Raw genomic sequence first — 18,362 nt, forward strand, 5'->3', positions numbered from 1 at the left:
TTATGCCGCATAACTGTAGCCTCGACACTATTCATCCAGGGGTATTTTTGAAAAATAGGGCATTATTTTGCCTAGGATTTTAATTAGGTTTTGGTTTAAATACTCTTTGTAGCCTCATATTAAGAAATTTATGAAATTTGATGAATTTATTCGTTGTGAGTTGAGTTTATCTCATCTTGTTCTTGATTGAACATTTGAACTTATCAAAGGTAAATCACAACCTTTGTGGCGTTCCTCCTTGTTATCTGGGTTGTTGAGACAGATTCTTCAATGGGTCTAAATTTTAATATAATCTAGGTTCTTGAAACGAGTTCTCATCAGGTCTTGGTTCTCTATCCATTGACTGATTTTGGCTTTCTTGGGTGAGTTTTCAAATTGATTATGGGTTCAAAAGATTCCATTTCCACGGGTTCATATCAATAGAAGAAGTAGAAGGCTGAGATAGTAATAGAGGATTAACAATTTGAGAAGGAGAAGAAGAAGAAGAAGAATAAGGGAAAACAACTTTAGAGTATGTTAGTAATTTTAGAGAAGTTAATGATGAGAATGGATTGTAAGATGATCTAATATTTTGTGGTCATGTTCCTAATACCATATATGGTTTTGGAGTTGCAAAAGGGCAAAGTGAAGGATAGGGAGGAAATGGTGGCCGGGCATAAGAGGATTTAGACTTTACTTTTGACTTTGAGGATGATATGATTTTCCCTGTAAGAATTCCTGAGATGAAAAACAGGTAGTACTATAATTCTTTTGGGTAAGATTACAACATCCTGAATGGAATCGAACAATCTGGTCTGAAGCAGTTGATAATTTTTGTTTCATAATTCCTCTATGAAAAATGCTAGAAAGCACGCCAATCATGAGGCACGAAACACACACCCTCCATGTCATCAATAGTGAATGTCTATTTTACCCTTACTTGAATCCTTTACTTTCGTTTTGCGCCACCAGAGACCATCTCATTTCTCTGCATTTTGTCTCCATCACAGAATGCAGTGCCATTAACGGCAATACCAAGTGCAGGAAGGAGCTGAAAGCAGCTTCGACGGAACCGTTCTGAAACTCATATAGTTGGACAATGTAGAAGATTATCCACAAATGAAAAGACGTCTGGACTCTGAACTAAATTCTTGTGGACAAATTCCAGTTCAATACAAAACGATAACCTTCCAAAATTTCTCCAAGTTTCCCACTTATGCTACTAACCTTTTTTTTTTGCAAGAGTCTGGAAGCATGGTGCCTTTTGAACTCATGCACAGACCTAGAAATGCCAGTATAAGGGTCTATTTCATTTCTGTTTTAATTGTTTTCAATCTTTAGGGAGTTGTTTGATTTCATGAGCATGCGGATGGTTTTAGAATTCTTATTTCTTTTCCAATTTTTTAAAAGTTTTTTTTTTTTTTTGGTGAAGTTTTCTTTAGTTTGTTTAACCATGTTCATCTAGTATTTTCTTTTATTTTGAAATGGTTTTGTTAATTTGAGGAGTGATTCCATACTAGAGCTAGGTCTGATGCTCATGGTCTGATAGGAGCTAGGTCTGCGTACGAGTTTTTAAGAAAAAGAATCTCTGCATTACTCTTTCGCGACTACCTTTGAGCGATGGATCTTTTCGAAAAAGAAGAGATTCGTTAGGGAGGAGGGCAATAGAATGCAGAGAGATTTGTATTTTACAGTTTTAATTTTTTTTTTAATCTCACTTATCCACATTGCATTTCGTGCTTTTCGTGAGCCTCAGGGGGCTTCCCTGTAGCACTGCTCTTCCTCCATAACCAAGATCAGAGGCATTTGTTTCAACAATTTTAAAAGCATGAGGGGATGGAAGTCCTAAGCACGGTAATTTCTTAACGTGAGCCTTAATTTGTTTTATAATATTTGTATTTTTTTTGTCCATGGAGGTGGATTTTTTTTTAATCTTTTAAATAATGGCTTACATAATGGTCTGAGAGATTGATAAAAATCTTCAATATTATTGAGACTTCCCAGAAATCTTTGTAGTTGTTGCTTATATTTTATTTCATCCAAAAATTTATCAGTAAATTCTATTGCTTTACTAATTAGTGTAATAGTTCTCTGATAGATATCATGTCTAAGGAATCTAATTTTGTTTTGAAATAATTTTATTTTTTGTGACAAAACAACTAATCCATTTTTTTTAATAATTTGAACATATATATTTAAATGTTTCCAATGTTGTTCAATGGATGAGAAAAATATTAATACATCATCTATATAAACTATTGAAAAATGAGTGAAATGAGTAAATATTTCATTCATAATATTTTGAAATTCACTACGACCATTTTTTAACCCAAATGGCGTAATATTCCATTTATAATGTCCAAATGGAACTGCGAATGTTATTTTATAACAATCTTTTTCAGCAATTTAGATTTTCCAAAATCCACTCTTCATGTCAAATTTTGAAAATACTGTAGCATTATAAAGTCGAGATAATAAATCTTTTTTATTAGGAATTAGGTATCTAATCCATTGTAATACTTTATTTAACGGTTTATAATTGATGACTAGCCGAATAACTCATCTTTCTAATTCTGCCTGTTTTTTAAAGTAAAAAGCAGCACAATTCCATGGTGACTTACTTTTCCTAATTAATCCTTTTTTTTAATAGATCATTAATTTATGTTTTGAAAAATTCTAAAAATTCATTATTCATTTGGATTAGTCTAGCTTTATGTGGAATATTCTTTTTAGAATTTTTTTTTTCATAAGGTAATTCAACTATATGTTGTTTTCTATTCCAAAAAGTATTAGGCAGGTTAGAGCATACTTCTTTTCCAATTATAGTTTTAAAATTATCAATTTTTTGAGTTAGTAATGGATCTTTTAATTGTTCTTGGATTCTTTTATATTTTAATTCTTGTTTTAAGAAACTTATTTGTTTTTCTTTTCTTTTAATCCTATTTTTTGTCAAAATATTAATTTCTCTGATTAATGACACTTCCTTTAATGAGTTAATTTCTTTTGATACAGGAGGAAATAAGAATTTAAATTGAATTTCTTGTCCAAGTATTTTAGTAGAAATTCATTCTTTTGCTACGAAAAAATGATAAAGTAAGGCAATGAATGGATTTCCTAATATTACTTTGATGTTAATATTTTTTATTAAAATATATGTTGTTTAAAAAAAATTATTATTACAAATATGTGCATTAGATAATTTATAATTTATATTTAATTTTGTTCCATTAGCTTGGGATAGTGTCTCTTTTGTTTTTTCAAAATATTTGGAAAATATTAATCTATCTTGTATACAATTTAAATCTGCTCATATGTCTAATAGGACAATTGTAGTAAAAGAAATTTGTTTATTAATAAAGACTATTACTTCATAATAGCATTTTAGAAAATTTATCCTTTCAAGGATATTAATGAAATTTTCTGTTTCATCTTTTATAAATATTGTTGAACAATCTCCTTGTTCTCTATTATGAGAATTATTTACGTTTTCATCTATTTTTAATAATATAATTTTTTGTAGTAATTGTTCATTTGAAACTTCTAATTTAAGGTTAGATATCTTCAAATTTCTAATCTCTTGTTTTATTTCATTAATTTCTTGTTGTAGATCTTGTATTGTAATTTTTTTTCTTTTTAAATCTTCCTACTATCTCTGAAAAATTATAAGGTGTTGAAGAGATTTTTAAAGTTGTTAGATTATTAAAAGTATCTTTTAGTTTTTCTAAGTAATATTTTCTTTCATGTGGATCATTAATTTTGTTTATTAGTTCTAATATAATATCTTATTGTTTTGAAAGTACATTAATGGTTTTATTACAAATAAAATTATTTTTATCTAAACAATTGCAAACATGTACCTCATCTTCTTCAGATTCATTATCAGAAGATTGTTCTGAAAGGCTTGATTCTTTTAATTGATAGATTTCCTATTCTTCTGAAGAGCTTTCCTCCTCTTCACTTAAATGTATTATAAAAATGTTTAATAATTTTTCTTTTAATATTTTAGATATATCTAGTTCATTAATCTGTTATTTGACTTTACAAATTGATTTATAATGTCTAATTTTTCTGTATTTATAACAAACAATTTGTTTTTTCTTTTTATTAGTCTTTTTAAGATTTTTTATTGGATTATTATATATTTGTTTATCTTTTGTCTTTTTATAGGGTTTTTTATATTTTCGGTTTTTGTTAGAATAATTCTTATAAGTTATTTTTTCCTTTTTGTGTTTTCTTGAATGAGCTAATAATGGAGTATAACCAAACTATTCACAAAAGGTACCTAATTCCTTTTTAACAAATTTCTTTTCCTTATTCATCTGCTTTTTTAATCTTAAATCATTACACATAATTAAACTTGTTCTATTAATAGTGGTTATTATGTCACCATATGCGAGATTAATAAAATCACTAGTACCATCTGACTTTACTAATGATTTTTTTACCTTTTGGGCGAAGTAATATGGAAGTCCGGCTATGAACTTTTCCTTCCAGTATGGTTGTTGGAAGTCATTTCTGATCGTAACCTTAGTTAGAAATATATCTTTATACCAACGGAAATCAGATAATTGAGGAAATCTTAAATTAATTAACAAATCACTGATTCTTTCTTTGAATTGAATAGGATCACCAACAAAGTATTTAGTTAATACATATATTAAAGTATTTACAGCATCTTCTAATGGTAAACCATCTTCTATTTTAATCATTTGCATATTTTCATTATGTGCTACTTGGTGATCAGTTTTTCTATTTCTCTTATAAATGTTAGCAACCATAATCATTTCTTGGAAATGATTTAATATTTCATACTCAGATAATCTATCTATATTTCATTCATATAATAAATCTGGTACAAAAGCAGATCTTACTATATGTTATCTTTCTTCAAATTGCATATCCGGTGGAGTATGCCTCAAATACCTATTACGAGTAATAGAAATAAGATGTTTAGAATCCCTATCTGAAAAACTATTAACATAATCTCATCTCATCTTATTTATTTGCAAATCTAAATTTTTAAATTGGTTTCCAATATTACTAATTTCAGAATTAGATAATACAGGTGAGTCTGTCTTACTTAATACATTAATATGAGGTTGTTTTGAAGTAGATGTTGTATTAGTAATACTTAATTTTTCTAATTTATTAGAGATTTGTTCTAAGAAATCATTTTTTATTTTAGAAAAAATAGTTTTTAGATGAGATGGGATTTCATGGGGAACAAATAAAGTGGTTTCTTTTGCTTCTTTAATAGAAGGATTAATGAGAGATATTTGGGCTTCAATTCTTTCTAATTGTTTACTCATAATTTTTAGATATAAATTTGTATAATTGTTTTGTTGGATTATATTATCGGTGTTTTTGTCTTCTATTGTATTATTATATTTTTTTTTTTTGGTGAAGTCAATATTTGAGTATTTCTTTGATTGAACTTGATGGCTTCAAAAGGGAGGTATTCATCATAATCAATTTGATTATTTTCTTCTTTAACCCATTGATTTGTAGTCCTGTTTATGGTTGATAATTGATTTGTTTTATAGATTTCAAACCATGTAAATAAAAGTATATTAATCTGTATTCTTTCTAGATACTCATAATATTTTTCTTGAATATAATCTCTTTCTATTTTTGTAAAAGTCGAAAAAAATACTAATCATTTGTGACTATTTTCTTCTTTCATATAATCTTATTTGAGATATTCTTTATTAATTTTAAATTATTCTTTACTCAATGTGTATATTTGGGCATCATCTCCAATTACTTGTGAATATGTTAGAGAAGAAGGTTCGTTTTCAAGGATGAGAGGTGGATGTTTTATCTGGATAATTAATAGTATATACTGGCGTATCAATAATATTTTCGAGAATAATTTTTCGAATCTGTGTGTCTAGCTTCTTGGATCTGGTGTCAAAATTTTGAGATCTATTCCGAAAAATTGATGTAAGAGCAGATCTGGGTGTATGAAAACTAGAAGGTGCTGGAAAAGAATAATATGATAAAGATCTTCTAAAATGTTGAAAAGTAATTTGGACTGTTCCATCCGTTTTTTTATCTATATATTCAAAATCATCTTTAGAATTATTTTCTATCTTAGTTAATGGAATAATATTTTCTAACTGTCATATATTAGAAAGAGTAATTTGATTCCAATTAATTCATTTAGGAATTTGTACACTAGAGTTTGTGTACTAGATTGTAATAATAATGTATATTTTTTTGGACTGGTATTAAGAGCTCGTGGTTCTAATGTTGCTTTCATCAGTTTATAATGGATCTTATATATTACTGTTAAAGGATATGATCCTTTCATCCTATGATAACTGTTTGTTTTAATGTTTAATGTTAATGCATGTAAGATATTAGTATCAAATAATGAAAGAGAATAATTAAGATAACAATTAAAATAAACTGGACCTTGGAATAGGCTTGATTCTACCATGTCAAGTAATGAATCATGAAAATTATAGTGTCTTCTATCCCTTAGACAAAATAATACTGAAGTGTTTAATCCATTTCTTGTGAGCGGTTTTATATAACAACTTGTACTAATCCAATAGGTATGAAAGAATATTTCTGTTCTTTGTAATGTTTGATAGCTTCCTTTGTTAATAGTTGTAATGATTCATAATCTTATTTAAATTAATGATTTTTTCTACTAATTTAATACTATAATTTGTAACAAATGATAATTTAGAATAAAAAGTAGAATGTTTGTATATTTGATTTTTTGGAACATTAAGAATTGTTCAATCTTGTAAATTTCTTTCTATATCTATTATATTATAATCTTCTTGGTTGATGTTATTTTTTTAAAATGCAAGGATATTTAAATGATATCTTATACTCTTAATTTCGTTTATTAAAAATTCGCGATGATTTTTCCACTGTTCTAATAACTCTTTTCTTCTTTGATATAGAAGATGGCTAGTTATCAGTAACTCTTTATCTTGTTTCATTAATTCAAGTTTTTCCTTAAGATCTTTTATATCATTCATCAATATTTTTAATTCAAGTCTTAGATTGTATTCCGTATACCTTATTTCATATAAATCTTGATAACCAATACCATGAGCAAAATAATACTCCATAATTCAAAATAGACAATAATATGGCAAAATACAATATCAATAAATAACAATATAATTGCCAATGGTTATGATACCAAAGACGTTAAAAGCAGCACAACTCCATAGTGACTTACTTTTCCTAATTAATCTTTTTTTAATAGATCATTAATTTCTTTTTTACAAAATTAAAACAATTTATTATTCATTTGGATTGGTCTAGCTTTAATTGAAATATTCTTTTCAGAAAATTCTTTTTCATAAAGTAATTTAACTATATGTTGTTTTCTAATCCAAAAAGCATTAGACAGGTTAGAGCATAGTTCCTTTTCAATTATAATTTTAAAATTATCAATTTTTTGAGTTAGTAATGGATCTTTTAATTGTTCTTGGATTCTTTTATATTTTAATTCTTGTTTTCAGAAACTTATCTATTTTTCTTTATACATTAGTATTGCATATTATTATACATTAGTGTTACATGATAGTAATAGTATGATGTTTACATGTCATATATTAATTTATTATTGAATTTAACTATGTAAGTTATAGTTATGTAAAATATATATGATGAATGTATAAATATATATATATATATATATATATATATATTACAGTATATGTATAATATCGGAACCGAAAGGAAAAATCGGAGTTGGAATCGAGCCGGAGAGGAGTCAAATTCAAAGTCAGATTTTCGAATTTTTACCTGGGATACTTTCCTCATGGGTTCTGTTTCAAGCATATTTTTTAATTTTAAGTTTATGGCCCAATTGAGTCAGACTTTGGAAGTCTGTAACATTTTGCTAACATCCTCTGGTTCTCGCTGTACAATGATGGCCGATCAATAATTTCAACTCACAGTTTTTAGATGATAATTTTTCTTTTATTTGAGCTTTAGATAGTGAAATGAGATAAAATAATTTTAGATAAAAATTAAATAATATATTGTTAAAATATTAGTTTTTAATATTATTATTATTATTTTAATATTTAAAAAATATAAATTATTTATTATATTTTATACGAAAATTTAAAAATTGTAATAATAAAATAAAATGAATTAAATCCAAACCGGGTCTTAAAAAAAAAAAAAATTTGAAAATGCTCTTCTTCGATTATCTTATTTTAATTCATTCTTAAAAAAATGATTCTTTGTGAACCCTCGGCGGATAGACAGCCGGGTATGCAGCATAAACCCTTGGACGATAGGCAGGCAGGTGCCAACATACCTAGATACTGCCAATAATCCGTCCATACAGGCAGATATCTGCCCAGGGCAAAGCTGGATGCAGTGTGTAAGCATGCAACCTCATTTGCAACCTGGATCCATGTACGGATTTTGCCAGATACCCACTTCCACATCTTATGAATTACCAGGAGCCATCCATCCCTTCATGGCTTCCCAACCGCGAGATTGGGATCCCACAAAAGATGGGGGGCCCAATTGACAGCATAGTTTTCTGAGAAGGAAAAATATAGAATATTAATTGTGACAAAATTCAATCCTCATCACTCCAAACTCCAAAGAATTGTTGGGTTATTATACATATATTCATCTTCAATCACAGTCCATTCGGACAATGAAAAAGCTGCGAAAACTGAAGGAAATCATTTTTCATTATTCACAATTTTCTTCATATAGGTTAGAAATGGTTTTGTGTATCATGATTCGTGTCTAACATAAAGCAGTAGGTGAAGTTTACCTTCGGATGGCATTCCTTGTTGATTACCAAGTAAAACCATTAACTGAATATAGCGTACACAATCCACCTCGGACCAAATTTCAATACCATGAAAGTAGGTCACCAAGAATACAGCCAAATGTAAGTAGGAATGCAAACTCCCAACTTAGATTAGCGTCGAACATACGTTTCAAACACATACTTGAGAAAACATAAGCACCAAATTACGTCTCCATCACAGGGGAATAACAGCTCCAGCTCCAACTCCACTAGACATGTAATTAAAAACATAATTATCATTTCCCTACATCTGTCTAAACACTGATCTAGACGAGAACACATTTCAAATCCATATGCTCCACAGCAAGGATCTAGTACCGATCATAACGCCTGAAACAACAACAGTAAGTAATCAGATAAAAAGGCCATAAAAAGTTTCCAGTTGTGCATATAGGCAAGTGGAAACCATACATCTCTAATGGAACTCGTGCAGAAAACGACTCATTTATGATTAGAGAGTGCCTTGGACTGTTTTGTGACCATGATGAGTTAGTTCACCCAGTTAATCCATGGGGCATCTGGTGCAACCGCCAGGCCATGAACATGGTTTGTGGACCACAACTTACAAGGAACTATGGGGATCATAGTAAAGTACCTGTGGCGATCATAGTCCCTGGAACGCTCCCTTGACCGTGACCGTGACCTGCGGCGACTTCTTGAATCATAATTGCGGGAGCGATCTACGTCTCTATCACGCTCCCGATCGTATCCACGTTCACGATCATAATGCCTATCACGATCTCTGCTCCTACGATCATGATCCCTTCCTCGGTCACGGCTATCTCCTTGTTCCCGGTCCTTACTAGGCTCCCGGTCTCTGTCCCTGCTGCGTTCTTTTGATCTACAAATCAAACAATTGAAGGAGGGAAAAGAACAATATTCAGTTAGAAATTAGGGACAAAATAGAAATATAATACATATAAATTTAAAAAAATAGATAATGAAATATACCTTCTATCATCCCGATCAACCTTTCGGCCCTTTTCTTTCTCTTCCTGACAAATTAATTACCCATAAAAATATAATAAACTCCTACTTTTGAAAGATACAAGTCTAATTATATTAAAAAAGAACTAGATCCAGAGATATAGCAAGCCACAAGAAAAAGCAGAGCTGCTTTGACAAATTATCTGGCGCCACAAAGTGATTAAAAATGTACCTTCCTTTATCCATTTCTCCTATCCTGTTCAATAATTGGTAAAGTCTATAAGCTCTGAAAATAAATGCCATACAAATTTGTGGTGTCCATTTTCTCCTATTGTAAAATGGTGGGGCAGTCACTTACACAAACTGAAACTGGTTTTCTTTTATAGCAATATCTCAAAAACTAAAATAAAATTGCACTTACATATATCACCACACTAATGCAGCACCGCTGTACCAACCACCAGCCTCTATAATAAAAGTTAACTCTCCTCTATAAAGAGGAAGGCCAGTGCTCATTGCATGTGCCACAGAGAGCAAAGAGACAGTGCGTAGGGTTAGTGATGGAAGCAATCACCCATTTTTTAAAATAGTATTACCATTGGATCGAGAGAGGTAAAAGGCGGCATGAAAGTGCATCAACATAAAACAGAACACCATTCACAACTGAAAACCGCAACTGCTTGTCACCTTCTATAAAGTTAACAATGTTGTCACCCAGGATGCTGTTTGCGCAATATTAGGTAAAATTATTCAGAGGCCAGAAAAACTAGCTGGCAAAAATAGCACAACCACCGAACACGCTTCTTGATTTTAGAACCCTTCTTTACAGCAAGCCTCTTGATCAAGGCCAACAGCACCTTTTACAACGGTCAGGGACCCCTCTGGGCCATTGAATTTCTTTTTTCTATTTTTTTCTAGTTGCCTTCACAACCATTATTTTGCAGAAGCCAGTTTTCTAGTATTGAACTACTGTATACATACATGCTTACATATATATAGATTAACATTCAAGACAAGGAGTGAAACTATATATTCATATTACGCCACTTGATAATTCTAAATTACATAAGTACATTGAAAATCCAACTGCTAGATTACATCCACTACACTTGTGATATATATTTCTAGCAAATCCATGTCTTTAATTGTTGTTTCAAACCCCAGGGGTATCAGTCCACATCCAACATGTCCTGATCATTAAAACCAAATTGGAGTCGACAATTTGTTGGGTATTTTCCATGCTAGTCTTAAAAACTAGATGATAATGAAAAAAAATTGTAAGAAAATATCTTTAAAAAAGAGTCACCCCTTCACTGAAGTTAGAAAACTCACAGATGGAACACTAACTGAGAATCTCTATAGAAGAATGTCAAACATTATACCAGCACCTGAACCAACATATTCAGAATACCCACTTAATGATATTTCAAAAGACAAAATAGGTAAAACAATAGATACATCACATTGATTACTACAGCATCAGTTTGGTTATTCGCTTGACATTTATTTTGCTAAAAAAAAGAAAAAAAAGAACTATCTGACATCTGTTTTGACACTTAGATCTTAGATAAAATCAATCATCTGCTACCATTACTACCTCCTACTACAAATAGTAGTGGTGGTGGTGGTGGTGTGGTGGTGGTGGTGGTAATAATAAAAAAGGATAAGAATGCCAGAATATGTATTACCTTAAGCTCTGCTAACTTCTCTCGGATTTGCATATAGCCTAAATGAAGCTTCCCACCAAAATGATCAGCTAAACGGCGGTCACTGAAAATAACAAGAAAAATAAAACAGGTTTGCAAACCTAACATATTCAAAAGCTTCGACAAAAATATACATTTACAGCACAGTTGCCTGATAATTTTCTAGCTAATAATAGCATGATCTGCAAGCATAAAACAGAAAAAGACGCACATTCTTTAGCTGCAAAAGTATTCCCCGTAAAACTCGGCCCAAGAGCCTGCTGGTGACAAGGAGGTATACTTGTCGGGTCAAAAGCTGAATTGTAATCCCCAATTACCATCTCTATGTTTTTCTAAGAAAACATACAAAAATACAGTAAAAATTAAGGATACAAGATCGAATATTACCTGTCATAAACACTCAAAAATGCTCCACAAATGTCACAAACACGTAACTTCTGATCAGTCTGACATAACATCAGGATTGACAAAAATTAGGCTTTCAGAGCAAATTATGCTTTTATTGATAAGTATTTCTGAGCTAACTAATATACAAGGATATCTTTTTTATCAATTAATGATTAGGTAAAGATTAGATGAAAAAGTTGAAAATTTGAATTAATAAACAAGGATATTAATGGACTTTTTAAAACACTGAACAAAATTATAAAAAAATGTTAAACAATAACAGTCATTTAAATTAACAGTCCAATTTTTTTTTTCTAAACATGGATATTTTGGGCATCAAATGTATTAAAAACAAATCTGAAACACACATACTCACAATGCCGCTGTTTTGATCAATAAAGGTGTTTGCCTAGGATCATGTTGGTTATGACATAGCATATGGACAATCTCTCTCTCTCTCTCTGCAGTTCAACTATAGCTTTCTATACACCTAAAAGAACACTATCCAAAAATAGATAAATAAGCAAAGGTAAAATGGACTTACAATGCGAACATCAGCAGCAGTGTACTTGGAGGAATCCAGAGCAGGCTCCTGCCGAGCAGGTAGCTGAGATCAAAATAACAAAACTACTAGAATAAGAAGCAAAAAGAAAAGAAAACAATGGAAGCTACAAAGGCTTTAAAACAGCACAATGTGACAATTACATAAAATAAACTACAAGAACACAAAGCAGAAGACCTCATCATAAAACAAGCCCATAAAACCCTTTTTTTTAAGAAAACGTGCCCATAAACCTAAAACACACTTCTTTATTTTTAACAAAAAAAGAACCTTCTTAAGAGCTTCAGCCTCTTCCAATGCCTTTTGTGCCTCTTCAACCAAACCCTGCTCACCTGAAAAGGTTACAAAACTTCAAGAAATATCCACAAGTTGATTCCTAGAACTAAAATTAAAATTAAAATCATACAAAATAAAGCATTTCAGTTACATTTCTTCATGCCAAAATCCACAACACAACCAAGATTCTCATAGTAACTTAAACCAACCAAAAAAAGTCTCATGCCATGTCACTTCCAGTCATAATTCAAATCTGTTTACAGCCAGCCATATTATTTAAGTTCCTAGACACCACCCTTCACCCTGTTCTTACAAGTAAAGGATAAGCCGTTTTGAGATACTTCTTAGCGGCGAATACAATTTAGAGTATTCAAGAATACTTTGCTTAAACCAAAGTGTATTGTTGTATAGAACAGCATGATCACCACATCTTCCAGTTGGGGCTAATAGGGCCTCTATAGATTCAGAAATATAACAAGAGGATCAAAAGTGACAATAATGGTACCGAAAGGAACCACCTGAGAGAGAGAGAGAGAGAGAGAGAGAGAGAGAGAGGAGGGGGCAAAAATGGAAATGAAGGGATTTTGAAAAATTGGTCGCGACAAAACAGGAAAAAGAATGAAGAAATAAATGGAAAATAAAAGGATAAAGGGTTACAAGAATTTTTCCTTTTTTGTTAATGAAAGCCACTTGATGAAAAGTTTTTAACCTATTGGGACGAGATATTTGAATTTGGCCAACAAGTAGGTATTCACAAAAATAATTTCTACTTGCACACATCCAGTAAAGGTAAGTTTGAAATCCCATATAACACGTGAAAATGACAAGTACTAACAGATATTGAACAAAATGATTTAGTTGAAAACAAAGTATAAAGATCAATTACCAAACACAATAGTGGTTGCATAAACTAACCCCCAGCCCCACCCTAGAAAAGATGAGATCAATAGCAGCAGTTACCAAACATGTAAAAACACAAAAGTATGACACTTTCACCAAGAAGTTTGAAAGGTCCTTTTCTTTTAATAGAAAACCATATTAACAAAGGCAGAGGAATAATGGGAAAGAAACAATGTACCTGTCATGTTAAACTATGACAATATACACCCAAAAAAGTGCCACAAACAATCGCATAGCACATATATAAGATCCAAATTCCAACCGCAATGGAGTGTGGCCATAACCAAATAAATTTGAGTATGAGTGACTTACCAAGATCCTCTGCTTTCTTCAACTTTTCATTTATCATTTCCTGTGTACGAGGATCAGGTGTAACTACAGGCAAGGGTGCCAACGGTGGTGGGTTTGGTAGGGGTTGAGGCAAAGATGCCCTATCTTTATTGAATGCATCCAAAAGAAGCATGGACTGTCACCACAACAGAAGAAAGACATATATGAAAGTCATAATATATGTCCATTGAAGAAAAAGGAATTCATGGAACTTCTACCGATGGATCAACATGACAGAACGATAGATGAGAACAATGAAACAATGAAAATCACAGCAGACAAATAAAATGTCTCGGATAGCAATCATCACCTGTTTGTCCGCTCTTTTGGTTCTTAGTTCCTCTACCACCTCCAAAGCTCGAATTTTAAGATCTGTTTTGCCTTCAAGATCTGCATATTTCACATCACTTTTTTATTAATAAGTTACTAATGGCTAATAAAAAAATTTAAGTAAACATCTGGTGCATATAACTAATATTTCCTCATCTTGAAAAATCAGAAATCGAACTTTCTCCATGTATAAAGCCACTTAAGTTAGAGTCAACAATTTTTCCATTAACAGTGTCGTAAATTAAACAAGCCTCAATCTCCATCCATTGCGTAAGTGGGAAGGAGGTTGCATTTGTCCAAAAAAACCCAGAACTGACTACAGGATGCAAATAAATACACGATAGAATAATAAGAATTAAGCTAATGTTGATAGTCTCTTTCTAGGAAATCACAAAAATAGTAACCCTAAACTAAGCATTTCACTTCCTGTCGTGAGACTTGAGTTACTTGCAAGAACTGAATGGTTCTTTCTTTTATCCTGATTATCCGCATTGGTTCAACTTTTTAACTATTCCAGTAGTGAGCAAAAGTATGACTGGCAACATCAAAATTAAGGTACTATGAAAAATCTAATTTATAGCCCACACAAAATACTGAGTGCTCAATCAAATCTGTATATGCATACATACTTGTATGTTTGCGTGTATAATTTTATACCCATTCATACTCAAAAGCTCCCTATAACTTAAAAAAAAAAACCAACATCTAGGCAAGCACCAGCAGAGACTATACACATTCTGTACACATTACCATATTGATCAGCTTCTTTCAACTTCTCTTTGATCTGCTTGGATAGCTCAAGCACCTCAGATGTCTGCAATTTCAAACAAAAACCAATTTATGAGTTTTAAATTCACCGAATGAAAATTTATAACATATGAATTGAAAGAGTCAACCATCACCTGTGTAACTTCTGAGACAGAAATTGCTATAGCAGCTTTTGCATCCTCAGCCTCAAGGCGCCTAAGAGCTCTAGTGATCTTCCTATCGCACTCAAGAATGAGCCTATCGATGACATCCTCCAAATCTCTATCATAGTTGTCAGTCCCTTTTGCTTTGGATTCCTCGTATCTAAAAATATTTAAGCCCAACTATAGAAAAAATTCAAAATCCACAACATTTACATGCCATTGGATCACATCCACTTAGAAAAAAAAACTCTTTTGAATTGCTAATTAAGTAGCTATTAATTCCAGCAACCTCATGGTAATCTTAAAATGTGACTTATGAGGCTTTTTTATTAGTAAAATAACAAAATGACTTATGAGGATTTTGAAGTTAAGCCCTAGTGCATGGCAAGGTTCAACAGAAGCAAAAATGTAGGTCGCCAAGAGCTTATCCCTTAGTAAGTGAAGTAAGGCACAAGGAGTAATTTCTTCTGCACAGTTAAAAATGGCCTAGAGCAAGAAAACTTACAAGTGCAAGACAATTAAGCTTAACCATAAAAATTCTAGTTAGACTTCTATCACATATTATGCAATTAAATTATTTTGTATTACCTTTTCAGTACAAATTCGCAAGTACAAAACAGGGGAAAAGCGAATTCTTCAACAAGATAAATAGAAAATGCAAGACCATCTAGACCACAGAGGCATTCCAGAGGCTTGACTTAAAACCATAATAATGAATGATAATTTTCAGTGTCAGCGGCTTGCCACTGACTCATTGGCGTTCATTTTAATTAGAAAAAAAAAAACACTGAAACACAACAGGGGAAAAGCGAATTTGTACTTACAAATTCTCTAGGCCACAGAGGCATTCCAGAGGCTTGACTTAAAACTATAATAATGAATGATAATTTTCAGTGTCCACAGCATGCCACTGACTCAATGGCGTTCATTTTAATTAGAAAAAAAAACAAAAGAAAAAAACACCGAAACACATATCATTCCCTAAAAGTATAAGGATACTCTTTCCTCAGCTGCAAGGAGTGGACCTTTGGGCAGGGTCCCATATCCATTTTCTGGAACAAAAGGAAAAGAATAAATGATATTAGAGAGTTAGAAGTGGTCAAATTAATTATCGATAAACAGATGAATAGCACACATAGCAAGAACGCAATACCCCTTAATAACATAGAGTACATGCATTAACACTAGAATAACCAAGTTTCTCCTTGATTTAAAAAGATAAGTGGAAAGGAATTCACTGTAAATCAATTTATGGATAAAAATAAAGTCCAAAAAAATTTCATATCCCTGTCATGATACATGATGACTAAACATAAGATATTCGCAGTAAAGAAAAATTGACCCAATACTTAAAAAGTTACCAACAGACATGTCAATACTAAATCCTCCCACTGCTAGATCATCATATGTCTTTGTATAGACTGTTGTTACATAAAGAAACCAAAGCTGCCTGTTCCAAAAGAAAACCAGCAATTGCTATGAGAACATCACTACCAACCAGTCTGACAACACAAACAGATCTTCTTGCCCACCTTGAGGTGCACTTCATCCACCAAAAACCGTGTGCTGAAATCTAAACCCATTAAACCTTGGGGTGGCAATCTCTACAATAAGGATTGGCAGAAATAAGCAGAAGCAACCATTCCCCCACCAAAAAAACCAAAGAGAGAGAAAGAAAGGTGCAGTGAGATATGCATCCAATTGGCGCCAATTTTGAAAACCAGCTCAGATTGGGGCAGAAGGTGTTCTTTTAAGACCTATAGAAGGATGTGCCTTCATGCCAATCTCATTCAACAAGCCCAGCAATAGGTATTACACAGCCTAGTGTCAAGTCAGACACATCTTTTGTAGAATTCATTGAAAAAAGGAGAGAGCCTCTACTACTGTTGCCAATTCGGACAAGTTGAAATTTCTACGTCTCACTACTCATGACTATCTTTTGCACGTGGCTTCTTTCATATAATATTGTGCACGTACTCTCCCACAAACCAGGTGCATCTATAGACTTTGGTTCCTTTGCCAACTATTATAAAACTCACGCTTTCCATGTGTTACTTCTCTGTTTCCTCGAACATAGAGACCAAAACAAGGAAAAGCACAAACACTCCAATTCTGTTTTCTTTTCTCTTACTTTTATACAAATTCTCAGTCTGTTGCCCAAATCTTTGCAGTATCCAACAAGTCTAATCAAACTCCAAAAAAACAATTATCTTCTCCTTTCCACGAATTTACTAAAACCATATACTTCTTCCATCAACAAAAATTATCTTAAGATGATAACCTAAGGGAAACATATCAGAACTTTCTTTATCAGTTCCAAAAATTCCTCCTCCCAACCAAAAAACAAAAAAAAAAAAACAAGTCTCAACTTTATGAGGGCACCAAAAGGGAGAAACCATCCCCATACAAAACCAAGCAGTCCTTGCAGCTACAACAATTGCCTTAAGCTCAAATACTTTGAAAATATTAGAAATTCAAAGGGATTAAACAAACAAATTTACTCTAATATAAACTCGCGTATTCTATCCGTCAGTCTTTCGTTTCATCACTTAACAACTCCCATTCAATAAAGAATTTCGGTATAAAAACCCTACTATACTTTTTCTTTTACTTCATCAAGGTTTCTTGCGACCCTAATCGTCTCGTTCCCAAACTTTCTCAGGAACCAATCAGGTCAAGTAAACTCCAAAAATACCATAATATAGATGTAGACTCAAAAATCAAACTTGTCCTCCATTCCTCAGATTTCTCGGCAAAAAAAAAAAAAACAGTTCTACAGTCGCAACAATTAAATTAAGCCTTACGGATTTAAAAAAGATTAGGGCTTCCTTAATTCAGGGAACAAATTAAAATACATTTTGGAAATAAAAAAATAAAGATAAAATCTATTAAATATTACCGTCAATTGGAAGAGCTCGTGGGGGCAAAGGCCGACGAGGTAAAGGCGGCATACGTCGCGATCGTAGTACTTGCGGTTCACCTCCCGAACGTCGCCGTTCCGGTTCGCCCCCATCAGCACGTCTAGCTGCTTCCTTATCGCATCCATGACGTACCCTCTCAGCCTCTGTCGTTCTCTCTCTCTCTCCCTCGAGCTCTCGAGTCAGAGTGAGATTTGTAGGGCTTTTGCTTTAGGGAACAAGGGCGCTGATCGAGGGTTTGATAGATTACCTATTCACGAGGCTGTTCGTGTTTTCTTATATGCCCTTGCATTTTTATGTACTAGTTGGAGTGCCCGCATGAAC

At 32.2% G+C, this 18,362-nt stretch overlaps 1 protein-coding gene across 2 annotated transcripts; it reads right to left on the bottom strand.

Annotated features, from left to right (window-relative positions):
- Positions 1–8,781: 8,781 nt before the first annotated feature.
- LOC121259795 (putative RNA-binding protein Luc7-like 2) lies at positions 8,782–18,362 on the bottom strand. Of its 2 annotated transcripts, none has more exons than XM_041161549.1 (13): positions 18,020–18,362; positions 16,120–16,172; positions 15,112–15,280; positions 14,960–15,023; positions 14,190–14,269; positions 13,862–14,015; positions 12,644–12,705; positions 12,356–12,418; positions 11,812–11,870; positions 11,407–11,488; positions 9,743–9,786; positions 9,387–9,632; positions 8,782–9,121 (listed from the first exon to the last, which is right to left on the bottom strand). In XM_041161549.1, the coding sequence occupies exons 1-13, from the start codon at positions 18,164–18,166 to the stop codon at positions 9,103–9,105; spliced, it is 1,242 nt and encodes a 413-aa protein (XP_041017483.1). In that variant the 5' UTR covers positions 18,167–18,362; the 3' UTR covers positions 8,782–9,102. The 2 variants fall into 2 exon arrangements, with proteins under 2 accessions (XP_041017483.1, XP_041017484.1); XM_041161550.1 differs by having other exon boundaries at positions 12,356–12,403; positions 18,020–18,360.

This window comes from Juglans microcarpa x Juglans regia, chromosome 4D (assembly GCF_004785595.1).
Source record: "Juglans microcarpa x Juglans regia isolate MS1-56 chromosome 4D, Jm3101_v1.0, whole genome shotgun sequence".
Taxonomy (NCBI): Eukaryota; Viridiplantae; Streptophyta; class Magnoliopsida; order Fagales; family Juglandaceae; genus Juglans; species Juglans microcarpa x Juglans regia.